At 49.7% G+C, this 16,678-nt stretch overlaps 1 protein-coding gene across 4 annotated transcripts in view; it reads left to right on the plus strand.

The window, feature by feature from the left end:
• The window catches only part of LAPTM5 (lysosomal protein transmembrane 5), a 41,910-nt gene that overhangs the window by 14,900 nt on the left and 10,332 nt on the right, over positions 1–16,678 (plus strand). For 3 of the 4 annotated variants that reach the window (XM_051637908.1, XM_051637910.1, XM_051637911.1), the window contains 2 exons: positions 1,315–1,988; positions 9,864–9,957. In XM_051637908.1, the coding sequence (XP_051493868.1) occupies positions 1,902–1,988; positions 9,864–9,957 (181 nt within the window). In that variant the 5' untranslated portion in view covers positions 1,315–1,901. The remainder of the gene's footprint in view (positions 1–1,314; positions 1,989–9,863; positions 9,958–16,678) is intronic. The other variant, XM_051637909.1, reaches the window with a different exon arrangement.

Raw genomic sequence — 16,678 nt, forward strand, 5'->3', positions numbered from 1 at the left:
CTCTCAGCCTTTAGTTCAAGAGCATTTCTCTTGAACTGGTGGACAGTGAAGAACACAAGTTCCCCCCAGCAATCTGAGCTCTGCCCCAGCTCTGTTCCCCAGGGGTACCCCGAGGCTGCTTTCAGGCTCCTGCCAGCCACAGGCAGCAGCCCTGCTGCTGTCATCAGGGTTTGGAGAAGGAGGAGTCCCCTTCTTCCCCAGCTTGTTATGAGATTGGCTGGAGTGCAATCACCAAACTGTGTGGAAAAATAAGGTCCTTTCCCTTTTTTTCTTCCCTTCAGCTGCACTCAGCTCTGTTTGTAACTGGCTTCCCACAAATGCAAGACTGAAAAACACAGAGACAGAAAAAAAAAAAAAAGGAGTGACTTGAAAACCTGGGACTGAAGTAATAAACTGTCAGATTTGGTGAGATTCCAAAGAAAACCATGGGAATATGCAACAGGACCCAATTGCACTGACCCTGCCCTGCCCTGAAATGTCTTTGTGCTGCAGAGATCCTGGGCTCTGGAGGGGAACCTTGGCCATAAAGGCCTGGTCAGCCTTTTGTGGACCATGTAATTCCAGTTATAAACTGACCCTGTGTCAGATGCAGTGTCTCCAGGGGCATTCAGCTACTCATATTTCCTACCATCACTGCCCAAAACTCCTGACTTTCCCTAAAAAAAACCCTCACTGTGGAACTTCCATGGCATTTGGGAACATCTCAGCCAGACTGAAGCTCTCCAGCACACCTGCAGCTGGATGTGGAGCACTCTGTGCACATTTGGAGGGTTCCAGAGCAGCTATTTCCTGGCACTGAGGTGGAATTTATGTTCATCAGAACAATCAGGAAAATCCTCTGCCAAAACCCTGCAGGGCCCTGAAAATATGTTGACTAAGGAACCCTCTCGGAAGCCCAGAACAAGAAATCCAGTGGGTTCAGGTGGGATGCAGAAACCAGGCATACTGGCACCTAAGTGCCCTGAGAGCATGGTTGAGTGTGCCCAGCTCTGTCACTGCACTGACCTGCTGCCACCCTGCTGTGCCACACCAGACCTTCCCCAGGAAGCCACAAACTCAGGGCAGTCTACTCCACAGAAGGTCTAAAGCATGACATGTCTGTCCCATATGATGGGGAAAGAGGAAAAGAAAGAAGTTGTTACTGCTGTTGTTGCTATTATTATTTATTTCTTATTATTATTTAAGGAGAACAGCAATAACTACAGAGCTGAAGAGCACATTTCAGTAAGGTCTAGCAGGGTTAGCCAGCCTGACGTGTGATGCACAGTGACTAAGTCACCAGGCTCTGATCTCTCTCTTGCTTTTCTTTCCCAGGAGCTGACTAACATAAATCCCATCAGCTGACCCAGGAGCAAGGAGCAAATCTGAAAATGTCTCAGCCAACATCCCTGACTCTTGGAGTCCCACCATCCTTCTGGACCCAGAGCCCAGGGAGCACCAGCTCCCAGGAGCACTTCCAAGGAAGGGTGACTGTGCTGGCAAGCAGGGAGCTGCTTCAAACTGAGGAACTTGCTTGCTCCACTGCAAAAACAACAGGTCAAGCTTAAGGTGAAATTCTTGGCCCCCTGCTTCTGTTTCTGATGATTTTTTATAGGAAAAAAGCTTCACTCTGCTTTGGATCCCTCCTCTCCCATGTCCCTCACTCGCTGGCCACCGCCTGCCCAAAGCAGCAGTTGTGCTTTCATTTGCCATCTGGGATGTGCAAGCAGTTAAAAGACCCTTTAGCAAAGCAACAGGATTTTACTTTCTTTCTTACTGCGATATCAAAGACCTCATGTGACTCTGTAGATGACTTTACACATTTCTAGACCAGGAAGGAAGTGGAGCTGAGCTGCTCGCTCTGCCCCGGGGAGGCTGCTGCAAATCCGACCTCACCAGCTCAGAGGCTGAGGGATCAGAAGATGACCACCCAAACGACCACCCAGCCCCCCAGGTGTTGCTGTTTCAACATCAAGACAGCAACAGTCTCTCTAGGGATCTTCCACATGGTAAGTCACAGGCCTGAAAGGGGGGACAGGGAGAGCAGGAAAGAGAGGGGGGAGGTGTCAGCTTTGCAGAAGGTGCCATCGTTGTGGGTCACAAGGTTTCCTGATGACTTCTGTGTGTTCCCAAAAGAGAAAAAACCCCCAGTTATTTGAGAGAGATGGACAAAAGAGGAGAAGGTGGCGAGCGAAGGGAGGAGGCAGGAATAAATTTCTTGTACTGGGAGGGGTTTTTTAACTGTTTTGGGTTTTTTGGGTTTTTTTTCCCTGGCTCTGCCAGTTGGAGCTCAGGGAAACTCACTCTGCTTCTGGTTTTCCCCTTGCAGCCTAATGCAGGAGCACTTCCCCATGTGTAGCTTGACCAGGGCTCAGTGTGGCTACCTGGACCAGTTGGTTAGGAACTGGGCAGCACATTGACACTGGGAACTGTGGGAGGGCTGAAACGATGGGTCAAGGGAGGGAGGGGCAAGCAAAGGGTGGGTGAGCAAAGCTGCCTCCTTTCTCTCTCTACAACCAGTTGGATACAAGATGCCCCATGTTGGTTTCTGTGGGGACCCATGGCCTGTCTTTAGCTGCCAGGCAGCTGGGGTGAATGTCCAGGGGTGGGTGTAGATGGCAGCCAGCAGAGGCAACAGGGCCTGCAGGGACATTTCTTCCCCTCCTGGTGGCTCAGAGCTGCTTCCAGGTGGCTTTAAGTCATATTGAGGATGTGGTTTCTCGCACGGCTGAGGCACTTAAAATAATCCCATCTGTTGAACTTGGTGTGCATAGTCAGGGGCTGGGAACCTGCAGGGTGGTAACAGTTAATGGGGCCTCTTAACCTGCTCCTTGCAGAGCAGAAGTGGAGAGAGGGGAGCAAAAACCAATGTAGTCACCAAAAGGCATTGGAACAGGCTGCCCAGGGCAGTGGTGGAGTCACCATCCCTGGAGGGACTGAAGAGTCATATAGACATAGTACTTAAGGATATGGTTTACTTAAGGACTTGTCAGTGTTGGGTTAATGGTTAGACTTGATGATCTTGAAGGTCTTTTCCAACCAAGGTAATCCTGTCATTCTGTGCAAGACTGTGCATGGCTGGGGCAGCCATGGGAAGGAGCTGCCGTGGCTCCTCTGCAGCATCAAGTCTGCTCTCCTGGGGCAGCAGGAGCATCCTGAGCAGATCCTCACCGCACCATTGCCCCCCACCTCCCTCACAAAAAGCCAAGAGAATGGTCAGACCAGCTGGTTTCATGGCTTTGGCTCCCACCATGCCCTGCCTGCATCCGTTGGTGGAGGACTCCACTTACAAAATGAAAGACAAAGAAACCTGGAGACCAGCTTATTTGCTTGTCTGGCTAGCAAGACACGAGGAAAGCACTTGGTGAATGATGGGATTTTAAAAACACACCAGGAGTCAGCAGCACTGGGGGTTGTGGGAGGCAGTGACTGAGGAGGGTCCTCAGCACCTCCTGGGTTGGGGCAGGAGATGGTTCCATGGCAGCCCAGAGCAGGAGAGCAAGAAAATGTGGAGCTAACACCACATCTTCCTGCAGTGTAGTTGCCAACATCTTTCCCCTGGCATTACTTGAAAGCCAGGTGCTGTGGTGGCACTTCCATGCCATATTTTGAATCGTTTGGGGACCTCAGAAACATTATGAGATTGGCTGAAAAAAAAAAAAAAAAACCATGCCATTTTATAACCTCTTTTGCCTTCTGCTTTTTGAGCATCTAGATGACACCCTGGGCAGGCTACTTGTGGTTTTGCCATGAGCTCCAAGCTTCTCATCTCACTGTTTTAAAGAAGAAGAGATTGCTGCATTTCTTGTGCCTTCTTATGACCCCAGGACAGGAAAATTGAAAGCTGTGAAAGCTGAGAGGCTGCAGCAGAGCAAAAGCAATTCCTGACAAGCAATTAAAGACGTAGCCCTCACAGAGGGGTGGGCAGGAGCTGTTGAGAAATGGGACCCCCTGTAGGAAGCACAGCCAAGATCTGAAGAGGAGCTGGTGAAATGAAAGGTCTGGGCAAAGGTGGGAAACACAAGGCAGGGAACTTGAGCACATTTTCTCCAGGGGGTTCCAAGCACAGCGTGTGGCATCAGCTCTCTGCTAGCAGTGGTGAAACAGGCCAGCAGAAAATGAGTTATTTGTTCCTGGCTGGGAGGGTCAATCATAAAAAAGCCTCCTTTGTCTATCTCAAAAGTCAGCAAATGCTTTGAACTGAGGCACATTTTTCTCACGAGCGTTTCACCACGAGGCCACGAGCAAGAATGAATGATTCTTGATTTGCCCCAGTGAGTGAGGGAGGAGAATGAGGCACCACCTGCCAGTGCTGGTGGCTAACAGGGAAAACTTAATTACCAGGGACAGCCTAGGAAAGGTGTGTTGTTTCAAAAATGTCTTGTGGGTCTGTCAAAGACACCAAGTGAGTTTTGAAGAGCAAAAGGCAGAGCCTTGGACTCAGCCTTCAGGGTGCTCTTGAGAAAGGGTTTACAAAAGAGGTTCAAAGGTCCATCGAGGGTGGGCAAGAGAAGCTGCTTTTCTTTGCAAAATGGCAAAGGCAAAAGTGCTAAGACAGGCGTGCAGAGTCAGCCCCAAAGCCCAGCAGCCTCCCAGCCTGGCTCCAACAGCTGCTGCTTTGGGAAGAAGGAATTAGAAGCAAGGCAGGTACCAAGGGATCCCTGCCCTGTGCATCAACTGCATCAGAGACTTGAGGTTACATGAAACTTTGAGCAACCTGGGCTGGTGGGAGGTGTCCCTGCCCAGGCAAGGGGGGTGAATCTAGATGATCTCTAAGGTCCATTCCAATCCAAACCATCCTATGATTCTAGGAAACCTGTCATGTTTACTAGTTGTTGTGCTTAGTAAAGTCCAGCTCAGTTCTACTCATTACTCTTTCTCAATCACTTCTTTACACCTGACAAATCCTGGTGTAGCAGGTGTCTGTGAGCAGAGGCTGTTTCATGCACAGTCTTTTTTTACTGCTGTGAGTGTCATCCCTCTCCTGGCTGCTTGCAGTGGTTCAAATCAGAAGTGGTGTGATACATTCCATGGTAGTTTATCATGGAATCATAGAACAGTTTGGGTTGGAAGGGACCTTAGAGATCATCCAGTCCCAACCCCCTGCATGGGCAGGGACACCTCCCACCAGCCCAGGTTGCTCCAAGCCCCATCCAACCTGCCCTTCAACACTGCCAGGGATGGGGCAGCCACAGCTTCCCTGGGCAACCTGGGCCAGGCTCTCACCACCCTCACACCCAAGAATTTCCTCCTCATGTCTAATCTAAATCTTTACTCCTCAAGTTCTAATCCATCACCCCTCACCCTCTCACTACAAGCCCTTGTTAAAAGTCCCTCTTCCTGTATAAATATATACCTCATCCTATAGAAATAAAAGGATGGGTGTTCTGCAACATAACACTTAGATTCTCTGCATTCCTCACCAAAAGAGGATAAAGGAGTGATCCTGGGCCCTGAAGCAAAGGGAGGCTGCCTGGTCTGGGATCAGCAGATTTGTCCTGAAGAAAAGTGGTGGGAGCAGTTCCAACCAAAGCCAGGGATCAAGCTAAATGTGAGCCATCGAGGGTCTAATGCTGGAGCTGCCCATTGATCACGAAGGACAAGTCTGCATGGAGTATTAATATGACTCTGAGGCTGTTTTTAAAGCAGACTTGCCCATCACCCACAGTGTGTCTTCAGCACACTCACAGGGTAGAACTTAGCAGAAATAACTTCCCCTGATATTTTAATGAAGACCAAACTCACGTTGTAGTCAAAGCTACCTGCACATCTCCTCTTTCTGCTCTACCACAGTAGGAGTTGGCTTCACCCTGCACCTGGCAGATCACAAGCACACAAACTCACCATGGGATCTCACCATGGTTTTGGAAAGGATCCTGCAGAGCCACAGCTGGGTCCCTGCTCTGCTCTCCCTCTGCCCACACTGGTAGACCACAGGCTGCCCGGGTAGGAAGCATCCCCTGGTCTCTAAATGACAGCTCTTGTGCACTTCAACCAGCGTGGCAGTGACCAGCTGGATGTGGCTGGTGGTCAGGAGGGCTGGGGGTCACCCTCTGAACCTCTGTGTTACACCATTGCCAAACCAGAGGGGTGGTTACCAGCAGATATGCACAAGCATGATGTGCAAGATCAGTGCAGGGCACGAGGTGCCAGGGCCTTGGCAACAAACATGCAGCTTGGGCTTGGAGTGAGGAGCTAGAGATGCTCCTGAAGACCAGGGTTGACCCAGTGGAGGATATGGGGAATGGACAGGAGCAGCCTGGGCCCTCAGCTCTTCAACCTGGCTCCTGACAGAGGGGCTGTCACTGCAAGAGCAGAGCTCCAACTCCCCATGTCTCTTTGGGGAAGTGCACCTGAAACCTCTTGGACATGTCAGGGCGCTTGAAGTCATTGTGTGGTCTCCATGTCTCATTCATGAAAAGACCCTTCACATCCTGGGGGAGACCATCAAGTGTAAAGAAACAGCAGATCAATGCAATTTCATCCTTGACAAGGTTCAGTGCTTCCAGGGGACTTCAAACACTGTCACATTAAACTGAATTCCTGGTAATTTTCTTGTGTTGCGATGTAATGAGAGGAGAGGAGAGGAGAGGAGAGGAGAGGAGAGGAGAGGAGAGGAGAGGAGAGGAGAGGAGAGGAGAGGAGAGGAGAGGAGAGGAGAGGAGAGGAGAGGAGAGGAGAGGAGAGGAGAGGAGAGGAGAGGAGAGGAGAGGAGAGGAGAGGAGAGGAGAGGAGAGGAGAGGAGAGGAGAGGAGAGGAGAGGAGAGGAGAGGAGAGGAGAGGAGAGGAGAGGAGAGGAGAGGAGAGGAGAGGAGAGGAGAGGAGAGGAGAGGAGAGGAGAGGAGAGGAGAGGAGAGGAGAGGAGAGGAGAGGAGAGGAGAGGAGAGGAGAGGAGAGGAGAGGAGAGGAGAGGAGAGGAGAGGAGAGGAGAGGAGAGGAGAGGAGAGGAGAGGAGAGGAGAGGAGAGGAGAGGAGAGGAGAGGAGAGGAGAGGAGAGGAGAGGAGAGGAGAGGAGAGGAGAGGAGAGGAGAGGAGAGGAGAGGAGAGGAGAGGAGAGGAGAGGAGAGGAGAGGAGAGGAGAGGAGAGGAGAGGAGAGGAGAGGAGAGGAGAGGAGAGGAGAGGGAAGGGAAGGGAAGGGAAGGGAAGGGAAGGGAAGGGAAGGGAAGGGAAGGGAAGGGAAGGGAAGGGAAGGGAAGGGAAGGGAAGGGAAGGGAAGGGAAGGGAAGGGAAGGGAAGGGAAGGGAAGGGAAGGGAAGGGAAGGGAAGGGAAGGGAAGGGAAGGGAAGGGAAGGGAAGGGAAGGGAAGGGAAGGGAAGGGAAGGGAAGGGAAGGGAAGGGAAAGACGTGTCTCATGTAGCTGTTGAGCAATCTGATATCACGCAGGCCAGGAGAAAAAAGGACACATCCTTTTTTCCAACTCCAAGTCCAGACAGTATTTTGAGTTCAGAGGGAATGCTGATGCTGGGACAGCAGGTCCCACTGCAGCAAGAGAGGGGCCTGAGGATGCTCACTGAAAGCAAAGGGCTCTGGGGGATGTGCTCCAGCTCCTCTGGAAACTGCACTTGGAGCTTGTGGCACGGCAAGTTGGTGAACTTGGTTTTGAAGACGGTTTCTAGCTCTCCTGCAGCAGAGACTGTGGGACAGTCTGTGTTTAGTTCCTGTTTCTGCAGCCCATCCCACCCAGCCTTGCTTCCCCATCTCAGGGCAAGGAGAAGTCTGTCTTTCAGGGCCGCTTTGGTTGGTTTGCTGCCAATGTCCACCCTTAGCCCATCTCACCACGTACTCCGCCTGGATCTTGCATGGCACCTGCAGCCACTGCTCCACGGAAGACCAAACACCTTCTTCCTTCTGCTCTAGTCTCCCCACAGTTGCTGGGTTTGTGCTGCTTCCCAGGCACGAAGTTTGCAAAGTCAAGGGCAGACCACAACACTTCTGGTTCTTCCTTGCCTGCATCACTTCTCTGAGCAGTTGTTGAAATAAAAAGGCTGCTGCAGCTACTGTGGAAAAGTTGCTTCAGCCACATGGTACCCGAGCTGGTGCTGATCTTGGTGGCAGATACAAACTTGCTTCCTGTGGGGTTCAGTGGCTCTCAGAGGCCCAGATAACATGACTTCTGTCAGGCCTCTCTTCACAACAACCACTTTTTTGTTAATGGTACTTTTGCTGATGGCTCCCAGCCCTGGAGAATAGTCTGCAGGATGGGAGCTCCCTGGGCTGGACCCCATGTTGGTGGGGTGAAGATGGAAAGTCATGTTGGTACAGGTTTCTCCACTGTCTGCAGGTCTCAGGATCTCCTCTCCTGCAGACTCAGTTCCCACATCTCCAAGGAAAAATGCACGGGGCAAGATGGTCCCTGTGTGTCTCCTGGTCTGACTCCTGCTCTCTGCTGTGGCCCCTTGTTGTGGCAAGAGGTTCTCCAGGAGAGGGGTGAAGCTCAGGCAGAGAAGAAGTGGGAGCCAGTTCTCACACAGCCCAGCACACCCTGCACTGCTGTGGGGAGGAGCAGCTGTAGGGGCAGGACTGGCCCACCACGCTGTGCCCCAGCTTGGGGCAGCCTCAAGCTGCAGCAGAAATGAACAGCATGTCAACCATGAGGGAGGACAGCAGAGGGATGGGAGTAAGGAAGAAACTGATGAACAGGATGGGATGCGTGGCGGAGTCAGAAATGTGCCACCTCACTATACAGGGCCAAAACTGGCAGTATCAGAGAATCCTAGGGGCTGGAAGGGACCTCTGGAGATCATTGGGTCCAACCCCACTGCTGCAGCAGGGACACCAAGAGCAGATGACACAGGAACACATCCAGATGGGTCTTGAAAGTCTCCAGAGGAGGAGACTCATTGCCAGTGAGGTGATGAAGGAGCAAAAAAATAGCATCAGGGTTCTCCTTTACCCCAAGAGCTTTGAGTTGCTCTGACAACACTGTGGACAGTGACTGATCCTCCTTTGTGGCCTTGGGCTTCTTGTTCTCAAATCCACACATCTGGTCCCTTTGGCACATGCTGTGTGTGATGTACACGTTGGCAGGGTGGCATTGTCCCCAGGAGGGATGTGGTGGGATGTGTGGCCTTGTGGACACTTGTTTCCTCATTTTACTTGCATAGTAACACCCTGGACCTGCTGCCTGAGGTGCTCCATGGAGAGGTCTCCAGCCTTCTGAAGGTTGTTTGCAGCCCCTGAGTGCCCAGTGCCCCCCTTGCCACAGGAGCTCTCCCTAACCTGGGGGTTAGGAAGTGATTTTTCACTGCAGATCATCACTCTTTGGGTAAAGATGTTCAAGGCTAGGACTGAATCCACAGCTCCAGACCTCACTCCATCTCACAGCTTGCTAAACTGGGGATGGGATGAACCCTGGAGTCTGGGACTTGATGCTCCAGCTCAGAAACCTGAAGAAAATCATTTTGATTCCATGCAAAGTAAAGCACATTTGGAGATTTTTCTCAAATCAAAGAAAAGAGGGAAAACTATATTTTTCCAATGAAGTAGTAGAGCCAGACTTGCTGAGAGATATTTCTTCTTCTTTTAGTTTCTCTCTTTAAAACGCTGTTGTTACATTTAGCTCAACTCTGAAGCAAAATGCAATTTCCAAATGTAAAACCAGGACTTCCTGAACAAAAAAAGTAGAAACAAAACTCACTAACTTTGTACTTCATCCTCCTCCAGGAGCTGGCAGAAGAATCCAGTTAAACCCAAACCATTAATAAACTGGTAACTATTGCCTCAATGTTTCCTTGTCAAGGATTTTAAAACCTTCATGGCTGTCTCTCCTGGAGACCCATCCTGCATTTAGGACTCTGGCCACTGCGTGTTCCCTGGAAGTATTTGTTGTCAGGAAGCTGGCCCAGAGCCCACTGAATTGTGTCTTTTGCTTTTGTTCTCCTAGGTTATGAGTGTTTTGCTGCTGATCGAGTACTCCCTGGAGGTGACAAGTGGGAAAGGCTTTTGCAAAGCTCTGGACAAGGATTACTACAGGATTGGTAGGTCCCCAGGTTGCTGGAAAACTGCAGAGGTTTGTGGGGCTGGGAGGGAGCCCCAGGTCCTCCACTGGTCTCTCTTTCATTGAAGAAAATTGGAAACTGGGACTCAGAGCAGATGGGCCAACATTTCAGACCCACGGACAACATTTAAGCTCTACAATTTTGCATGTTGGCTGGTTTGGCTTTTGGGAGACCCGTGTGGAGCCAAGTGAAGTTCTCTTTGTCTCAGTGGATCAGGTCCTCAGCCAAACTCCCCAGTACCCTCATACTCCTCCAGCCTCCCCACTTCCTCTGCAACACCCTTGGCATTAATCTGCCAATGCTGGTTCCTCCTCTTCCTTTTCACCTCCTGCAGAGCACTTCAGCCTCACACACATGTTGTCTCCCTTCACATGTTGGGCATTTTCCAGGAAGACACAAAAGTGTCTGAGCAGCTCCCCTGTGGTCCTAGTCTGGCCAGTGACCTTGAGGTCCCAGAGTAGGAAGAAATCCCAGCCCCACACTGCATCCCATGGGTGCACGGGCTACCTGACATTGCCCCCAATATCCAGCCCTCTACACCATGGAGCCATGTTCTTCTATCATCCATCATGATTCTCCCATGTAACCAGTGATAGGATGAGAGGGAATGGCCTCAAGTTGCTCCAGGGAAGGTTCAGATTGGATATGAGGAACAATTTCTTTGCTGAAAGAGTGGTCAGGCACTGGAACAGGCTGCCCAGGGAGGTGGTGGAGTCACCATCCCTGGAGATGTTAAAAAAAATGTGTGGATGTGGCACTTTGGGACATGGTTTAGTTGGTGTGGTGGGGTTGGACTTGATGATCTTAGAGGTCTATCCCAACCTTTATGAGTCTATGGTTCTGTGTCATTCTGAGCTCTCCAGCCTCACAACTGAAGGCACTCCAGCCTGCCACACCAGCCCACCTCCCTTTCCCCCTGTCCCATTGGCATTTGTCCACAGATATTCCCAATCCTTGGTGTTTTCTGCAGAATACTGATTGCCTGAAAGAAGCATCCAGCCTGTTTTGTGTCCCATGGATGGTCACAAGCATCACATTCACCAGACTTGATTGAATTCCCACGGCTTGAACTAGGAAGGATCTGCCTTGGCTTTTAACAACCCAGCAGATTTCTCATGGGAGGTGACACTGAAAAGAAAATAACTCCCCACCTCTCAAATACTGCTTCACCAGGCTCATTTTGCAGGCAGCTGTTAGGCAACAATAAACACAGGGTGCTTTTTTTCCTTTTTTTAGTCACTTCTCAGTGTAAAACCAGAAGCTGAGATAACCCTTCTCTGCTGGGTGCAGAAAGACTGGAGCCAGACCCCCACACCTGGCACTGCCTCTCCCTGCAGAGTAGAGGGGAAAATCTCTCTCTCTCCAGAGAAAAATGCAAACCCCAGAAGCAAAGACTTGCCTGGTCTCTGATCTTCCAGAGTGTCCTTTCCCAAGCTGCAAACATGCACAGAGGGGCCTTCTGTAAGAGGAAGAAAAAGAAATCAAGTACAGCAGGTTCCTGTACATCCCAAACTCACTTGTCCCCAGGGTAGGAGCCAGACAGAGTGGAAAGCACCAAAAAAAAAAAAAAAGGCATTGTCACTGTCTGGGTGAAGTTATTGCTAACAGATGGGTTCACATTTTTCAAAAGAGTCCAGCTGGGTTTTAGGAAGCACCACTGGGATCCACCAAGGCTGTTTTGAAAGGCATCAGCAGTGAGAGGAAAATGGAAATTTGGGGAAGTCCTAAGGTGAGTCCTGCTAAGAAGGGGCTGCTGGTCCAGGTCTTCATGCAGGGTGTTATTTCCCAAGCAGTCCAGTCTGGGTGGGCTGGAAGCTACTTTGCTTGGTTGTGGTCCTCTCAGGCCCCTCTGCAGCAGAGGCTCAGCTCAGCACCCAAGGCAGACTTGCATGATGACTTTTCCACAGAGCTTCCCCATTAGGGCCAGATGCAGCACCCCAAGCAGAATCCAAGACCTGGCTGTTTTCCAGGTGTCTGGGATCAGCACAACACAGGCAGGAGAATCCAGTTATCCATGTCTGTGACACTCATAAAATCCCAGAATAGTTTGGGTTGGAATGGACCTTAAAGATCATCCAGTCCCACCCCCTGCATGGGCAGGGACACCTCCCACCAGCCCAGGCTGCTCCAAGCCCCATCCAACCTGCCCTTCAACACTGCCAGGGCTGGGGCAGCCACAGCTTCCCTGGGCAACCTGGGCCAGGCTCTCACCACCCTCACAGCAAAGAATTTCCCCCTAATCTCTAACTAATACCTTGTTCTGAACTGCTGAAAACTGAACACATCATCTGCAGATCAGGATACTTTCCCACAGGTTCAGTTATGCAAAAATGACAATTGTTCATTATTTTGTGCAGAAAGATCATCCAAGGTCAATGATTTTTACTTTTTTTTCCAAATACCTAAATAAAACATTATTTGAAGGAAAAGCCAGCAATCAGCAAGACAGATTTTTCAGCTGCTTTCCATACAAAGCCACGATTTGCTTTCCAAGCAAGACGTGCATTTCTGCAAATCTGGGGGGGTTTCTTCAAGAATAGAACTGTTCTGAGGGAAATCAGCCCCGTTTTTAACACACCACCACCCCCCTCTTCTCACTCAAAGTGACAGGCCTTCCCCTCCCCCTCTTCCACTGCCTCCTACACAAAAAAGGAACATGTTATAATGAAAGCCCCAACACTTCCACTTGGCTTCTCTTCCCAAGCGTTTCAAAGGGCTCTGCTTGGGAGACTGAGTGTTTTCTGATTATAGTTAGAATAAACACAGCTCAACCCTTCTATTTCCAGAAACCAGCAGGGAAGCAACACAGAAAAGCAGTACAAAAAGTTCAATTTGTCTTCAAAACCCAGATGGAAGATTTGGAGAACAATTTGAGGAGAGGTTCTGCCGATGCCCTCAGCATCTGCTGCTCTATTTGTAGATCCTGCCAGAAGAAAACACATCTCAGAATATATCATGCTAATGTTATCTTCATGGCCCAAGAATATAAACAAGGCAAGGTTTGTGGGGAAGTGCTTTTCACATCAGACAGTAGGAAAAAATGTTCTTGATAAGGAATCAGCTCCCACAGGATCTTTTGCTGCTTTAAAAAGAGGGGCTAAGATGGGCCTCGGTATCCACAGGTATGGTCAGGGAGGGGAAGGAGAATTGGGATTGTTGTAGCTTTTCGTGGTTGTCAGGGTGATGGGGAGGGTGATTGGATATAGAAGAGGAGCTCTGTCCTGTGCAGGTGCCTGCTCCTTGTTTCCTTGCTTTACAAAGGGCCACAGGCAGCAGAGGATGAAGAACGTTCCTCTGAAATCGGTTGTTCAATCAAAGTCGACCAAGAGTTTCATTTAAGACCTGCTGAAAATGCTGGGTTAAAATGGGAAGACCCAGCTGCTTCTTTGTCTGTGGGAGCCTTGAAGATGATTTTCCCACCCTTAGTGGGTTCAATGGCAGGATGTTGGCTAACCCTGATTAGGTCTAAACTTGCTGCCTAACTAATATTGAAGAAATAACACACGATTCCTTTGGCTGGGCAGAGGAAGCAGGAGACAAACTTCATTGCCCTGTGAATGGAGGCATTCAGCTGCCATTTGGGAGAATTAGGTTCACATCTCCATGCTCCACCTCACACACAGCAGAAACTTGGATGTGCACTTTCCATGCATCCTCCCCCATTTCCAGTCTATTAGAAATCTCCTCCTGGAGCTGAGAAGCCTTCCTAGCACAAGTCTTCTTGGCAGTGCTTCATCCCTGAAAGCACATGAGCTCTGGCAGACTAGCTTTTCCTGCTGGAAAAATCAAACCAAAAAACCAATCTCCCACAAAAAAAAACAAACCATTTCCATGAAAACCTCATTTCCAGTTCTGAGCAACTAACATGAATGGTTTTCTGCCTGGAAAAGGTGACACCCCACTGCTCGCTGTGGGTCCCATCTTTAGGTTGTCTTCAATATGTGTCTGTACAGTCTGAGTGTTGATCACTTTAATGACTATCAAAATGGTCACTGTGGACAAAGTACAACTGGAAAAGCTGCTTCAGTTTCTGTCCAGTCAGCCAAGAAAAACACCTCAGTTATGCCTGAAGACCTGTGTGCACAGCACACCCCATGACCACCATTCCCCATGCAGAAAACATTCCCTCCTTCTCTGATGAAGAACAAGCCCAGCTAAAGGGACTGGGAGGTTTTTTTCCCTTGCTGGTCCTGCCCATCCTTGGCATGGGGATGTCCACAAAAAAAAACCCTGCATCTTATCAGCAGCACTAAATCAGACACTGCCATCCTTGACCACCTGTGAATGCAACCGTTGAACCACAGCTTCAGGAGCCCAGTTTGTATTTCCATGGCAGTTTGTTGGGCCATAAAACAGAAAGGGGTTTCTCACCATGCCAACTAAACCTTGTCCCAAAGTGCCATGTCTGCATGTTTTTTGAATGCCTCCAGGGATGGTGACTCAACCACTTCACAGAATAGAATCATCGAATCATTAAGGTTGGAAGGGACCTTAAGGAACATTAAGTTCCAAACCCCTGCCATGAGCAGGGACCCCTCCCACCAGACCAGGCTGCACAAAATCTCATCCAACCTGGCCTTAAAAACCTCCAGAGATGGGGCATCAACAGCCTCCCTGGGCAACCCATCCCAGGTCCTCACCACCCTTAGAGTGAAGAATTTCTTCCTAATATCTGACCTAAATCTCCCCTCTCTCAGTTTAAAACCATTACCCCTTGTCTTATCACTATCTTCTCTGATGAAAAGGCCCTCCCCAGCTTTCCTGGAGCCCCTTCAGGCCCTGGAAGGTGCTCTAAGGTCTCCCTGGAGCCTTCTCTTCTCCAGGCTGAACACCCCAACTCTCCCAGCCTGGCTCCAGAGCAGAGCTGCTCCAGCCCTTGGATCATCTTGGTGGCCCTTCCCTGGACCCTCTCCAACAGATCTATATCTTCCTTGTGCTGAGGGCACCAGAACTGGACACAGTTCTCCCCAGAGAACTTATTCCACCAATGTCTCCAACTATTTAGAGGAAAATACCCAATTTCCCCTAAGAGCTGGTGAGGGGCTGGTAAGGTTTGCAGATTCCCCAGAATTCCACATCTTCTCTGCATCCCTGTTCAAGACTGTGTCACGTATTGTTAGGTTTTTTTTCCTTTCTTTTATCTGGAATTTCCTTTGTTGTAATTATTGCCTCTTCTCTTGCAATACCAGCCCCCCAAGAGCCAAAACACCTTCTCCAGGGACAAACTCTGTTATGCTCTGAATATTCCAGTACTTCTTAAGGTGCTGTAAAGGAGAACAGGTTATTCCTGAGATAGACACTCAGATGAACATGTGGGAGAAACCATGGAATAATGCCCCTGGGTTTGACATTGTCCAGGTGTCCAAGCTTGGTTTAGGTTCTCTAAACGTTGCCCTTTTCTGAGGGTTTTAAGTAGAAAAGAGACAAATATTAATGCTAAAAAGACCCACTAAGCATGAAGGAAAATACTGAAGTGACTTAAAAATTAACATATTCTAATTTTGGACAACAGCTGCTGGGGATGGAAAGAGGCTGTTAGTGACATGGTCTGTAGGGTCTGGTGTGGCTGCAAGTGTCTCAAGCCCCAGGGATCCCCAGGGACCTGCTGCTGGTTCTGGAAGGTTCCTTGCCACTCTGCCAGCCCTTGCAAAGCATCCCAGGTGGCATTTGGCTTCACTGTACCATGTGCCACATGCCCACCTCAGGGAGAGTTTGCACAACCAGGGCTAACTGCCAGCAGCTCCCACTATCTAAGAGGGGGTCACTCCTTTAGGCCATCTTCTCAATGTTCTCCCTCAAAGGAAGAGGTAAAATATTTGATTGCTGAGATCAAATCTGTTGGTGCTTCAACATCCCTGAAACAGAAAGATGTGCTGCCAGCAGAAACCAGGACAGTGTTTGCTGTGAACAAATAGGAGGCAGTGCACAGAAATTTGTTTTCTCTTGGTTTTCCTTTTCTTTCCATCCTTTTGTGTCTGTAGGGTTGTGGGATTTTGGTTTCCTTATTGTTTTGCTTAGGGTTTGTTTGATCTTGGTGCTGCTTGGGAAATTCAGCTGAGCCCTGCCAGCAATTAGCCTGCAGAAGCAAGGGCCAGTTGCCCAATTAATTAGTGAGCCTGCTGAGAAACATGGGGCATGAGACCATCCAGGAAGAGGCAGGAAAACACAGCAGCCTTGCATCCAAGGAGACACCATGCCAAGGAGATAAATCCTCTCTGGGACCAACTTCTGGTGGTTGGTTCTGGGAGGAAAACCAGGGAAAGCAGCTTCAGGCAGTTTGGGGTTGACTGGGACTGGTTCTGCAAAGGCTGAGTCTTTCTGCTTTGTTCAACTGGTTTTGCTTTTAGTCTTCATGTTCATCTCTGGTTCTTTGTGCAGCAGATCACAGCCTTGTCTCTACTCTCCTGCTTCTGAAAGCTGGGGTTGGTTTTCTGCCTTGAAGTGCAGGCTCTTCCCACGACCCTTGTGAGCTGCAAAGCTGTGAGCAACCTCTTCTGCAGGGAAGGCCTTTCTCTGCTGCCCTCTCTGGATCTGAGTTTTCCTCCTTTGCTGTTTCCTAAGACTTCTTCCTCTTCTGCTTTTCAATTCTCCTTAAGTCGTGGTAAGCAGATCCTGCTTTTGAGTTGTGGTGTTTTTTCAGATGATAAGTAAAATCTGTCTTCTTGTTTTGTGTCATCTGAGCTCTTTTTTTTTTTTTGGA

Source organism: Apus apus, chromosome 21, assembly GCF_020740795.1.
Source record: "Apus apus isolate bApuApu2 chromosome 21, bApuApu2.pri.cur, whole genome shotgun sequence".
In the NCBI taxonomy this organism is placed as follows: Eukaryota; Metazoa; Chordata; class Aves; order Apodiformes; family Apodidae; genus Apus; species Apus apus.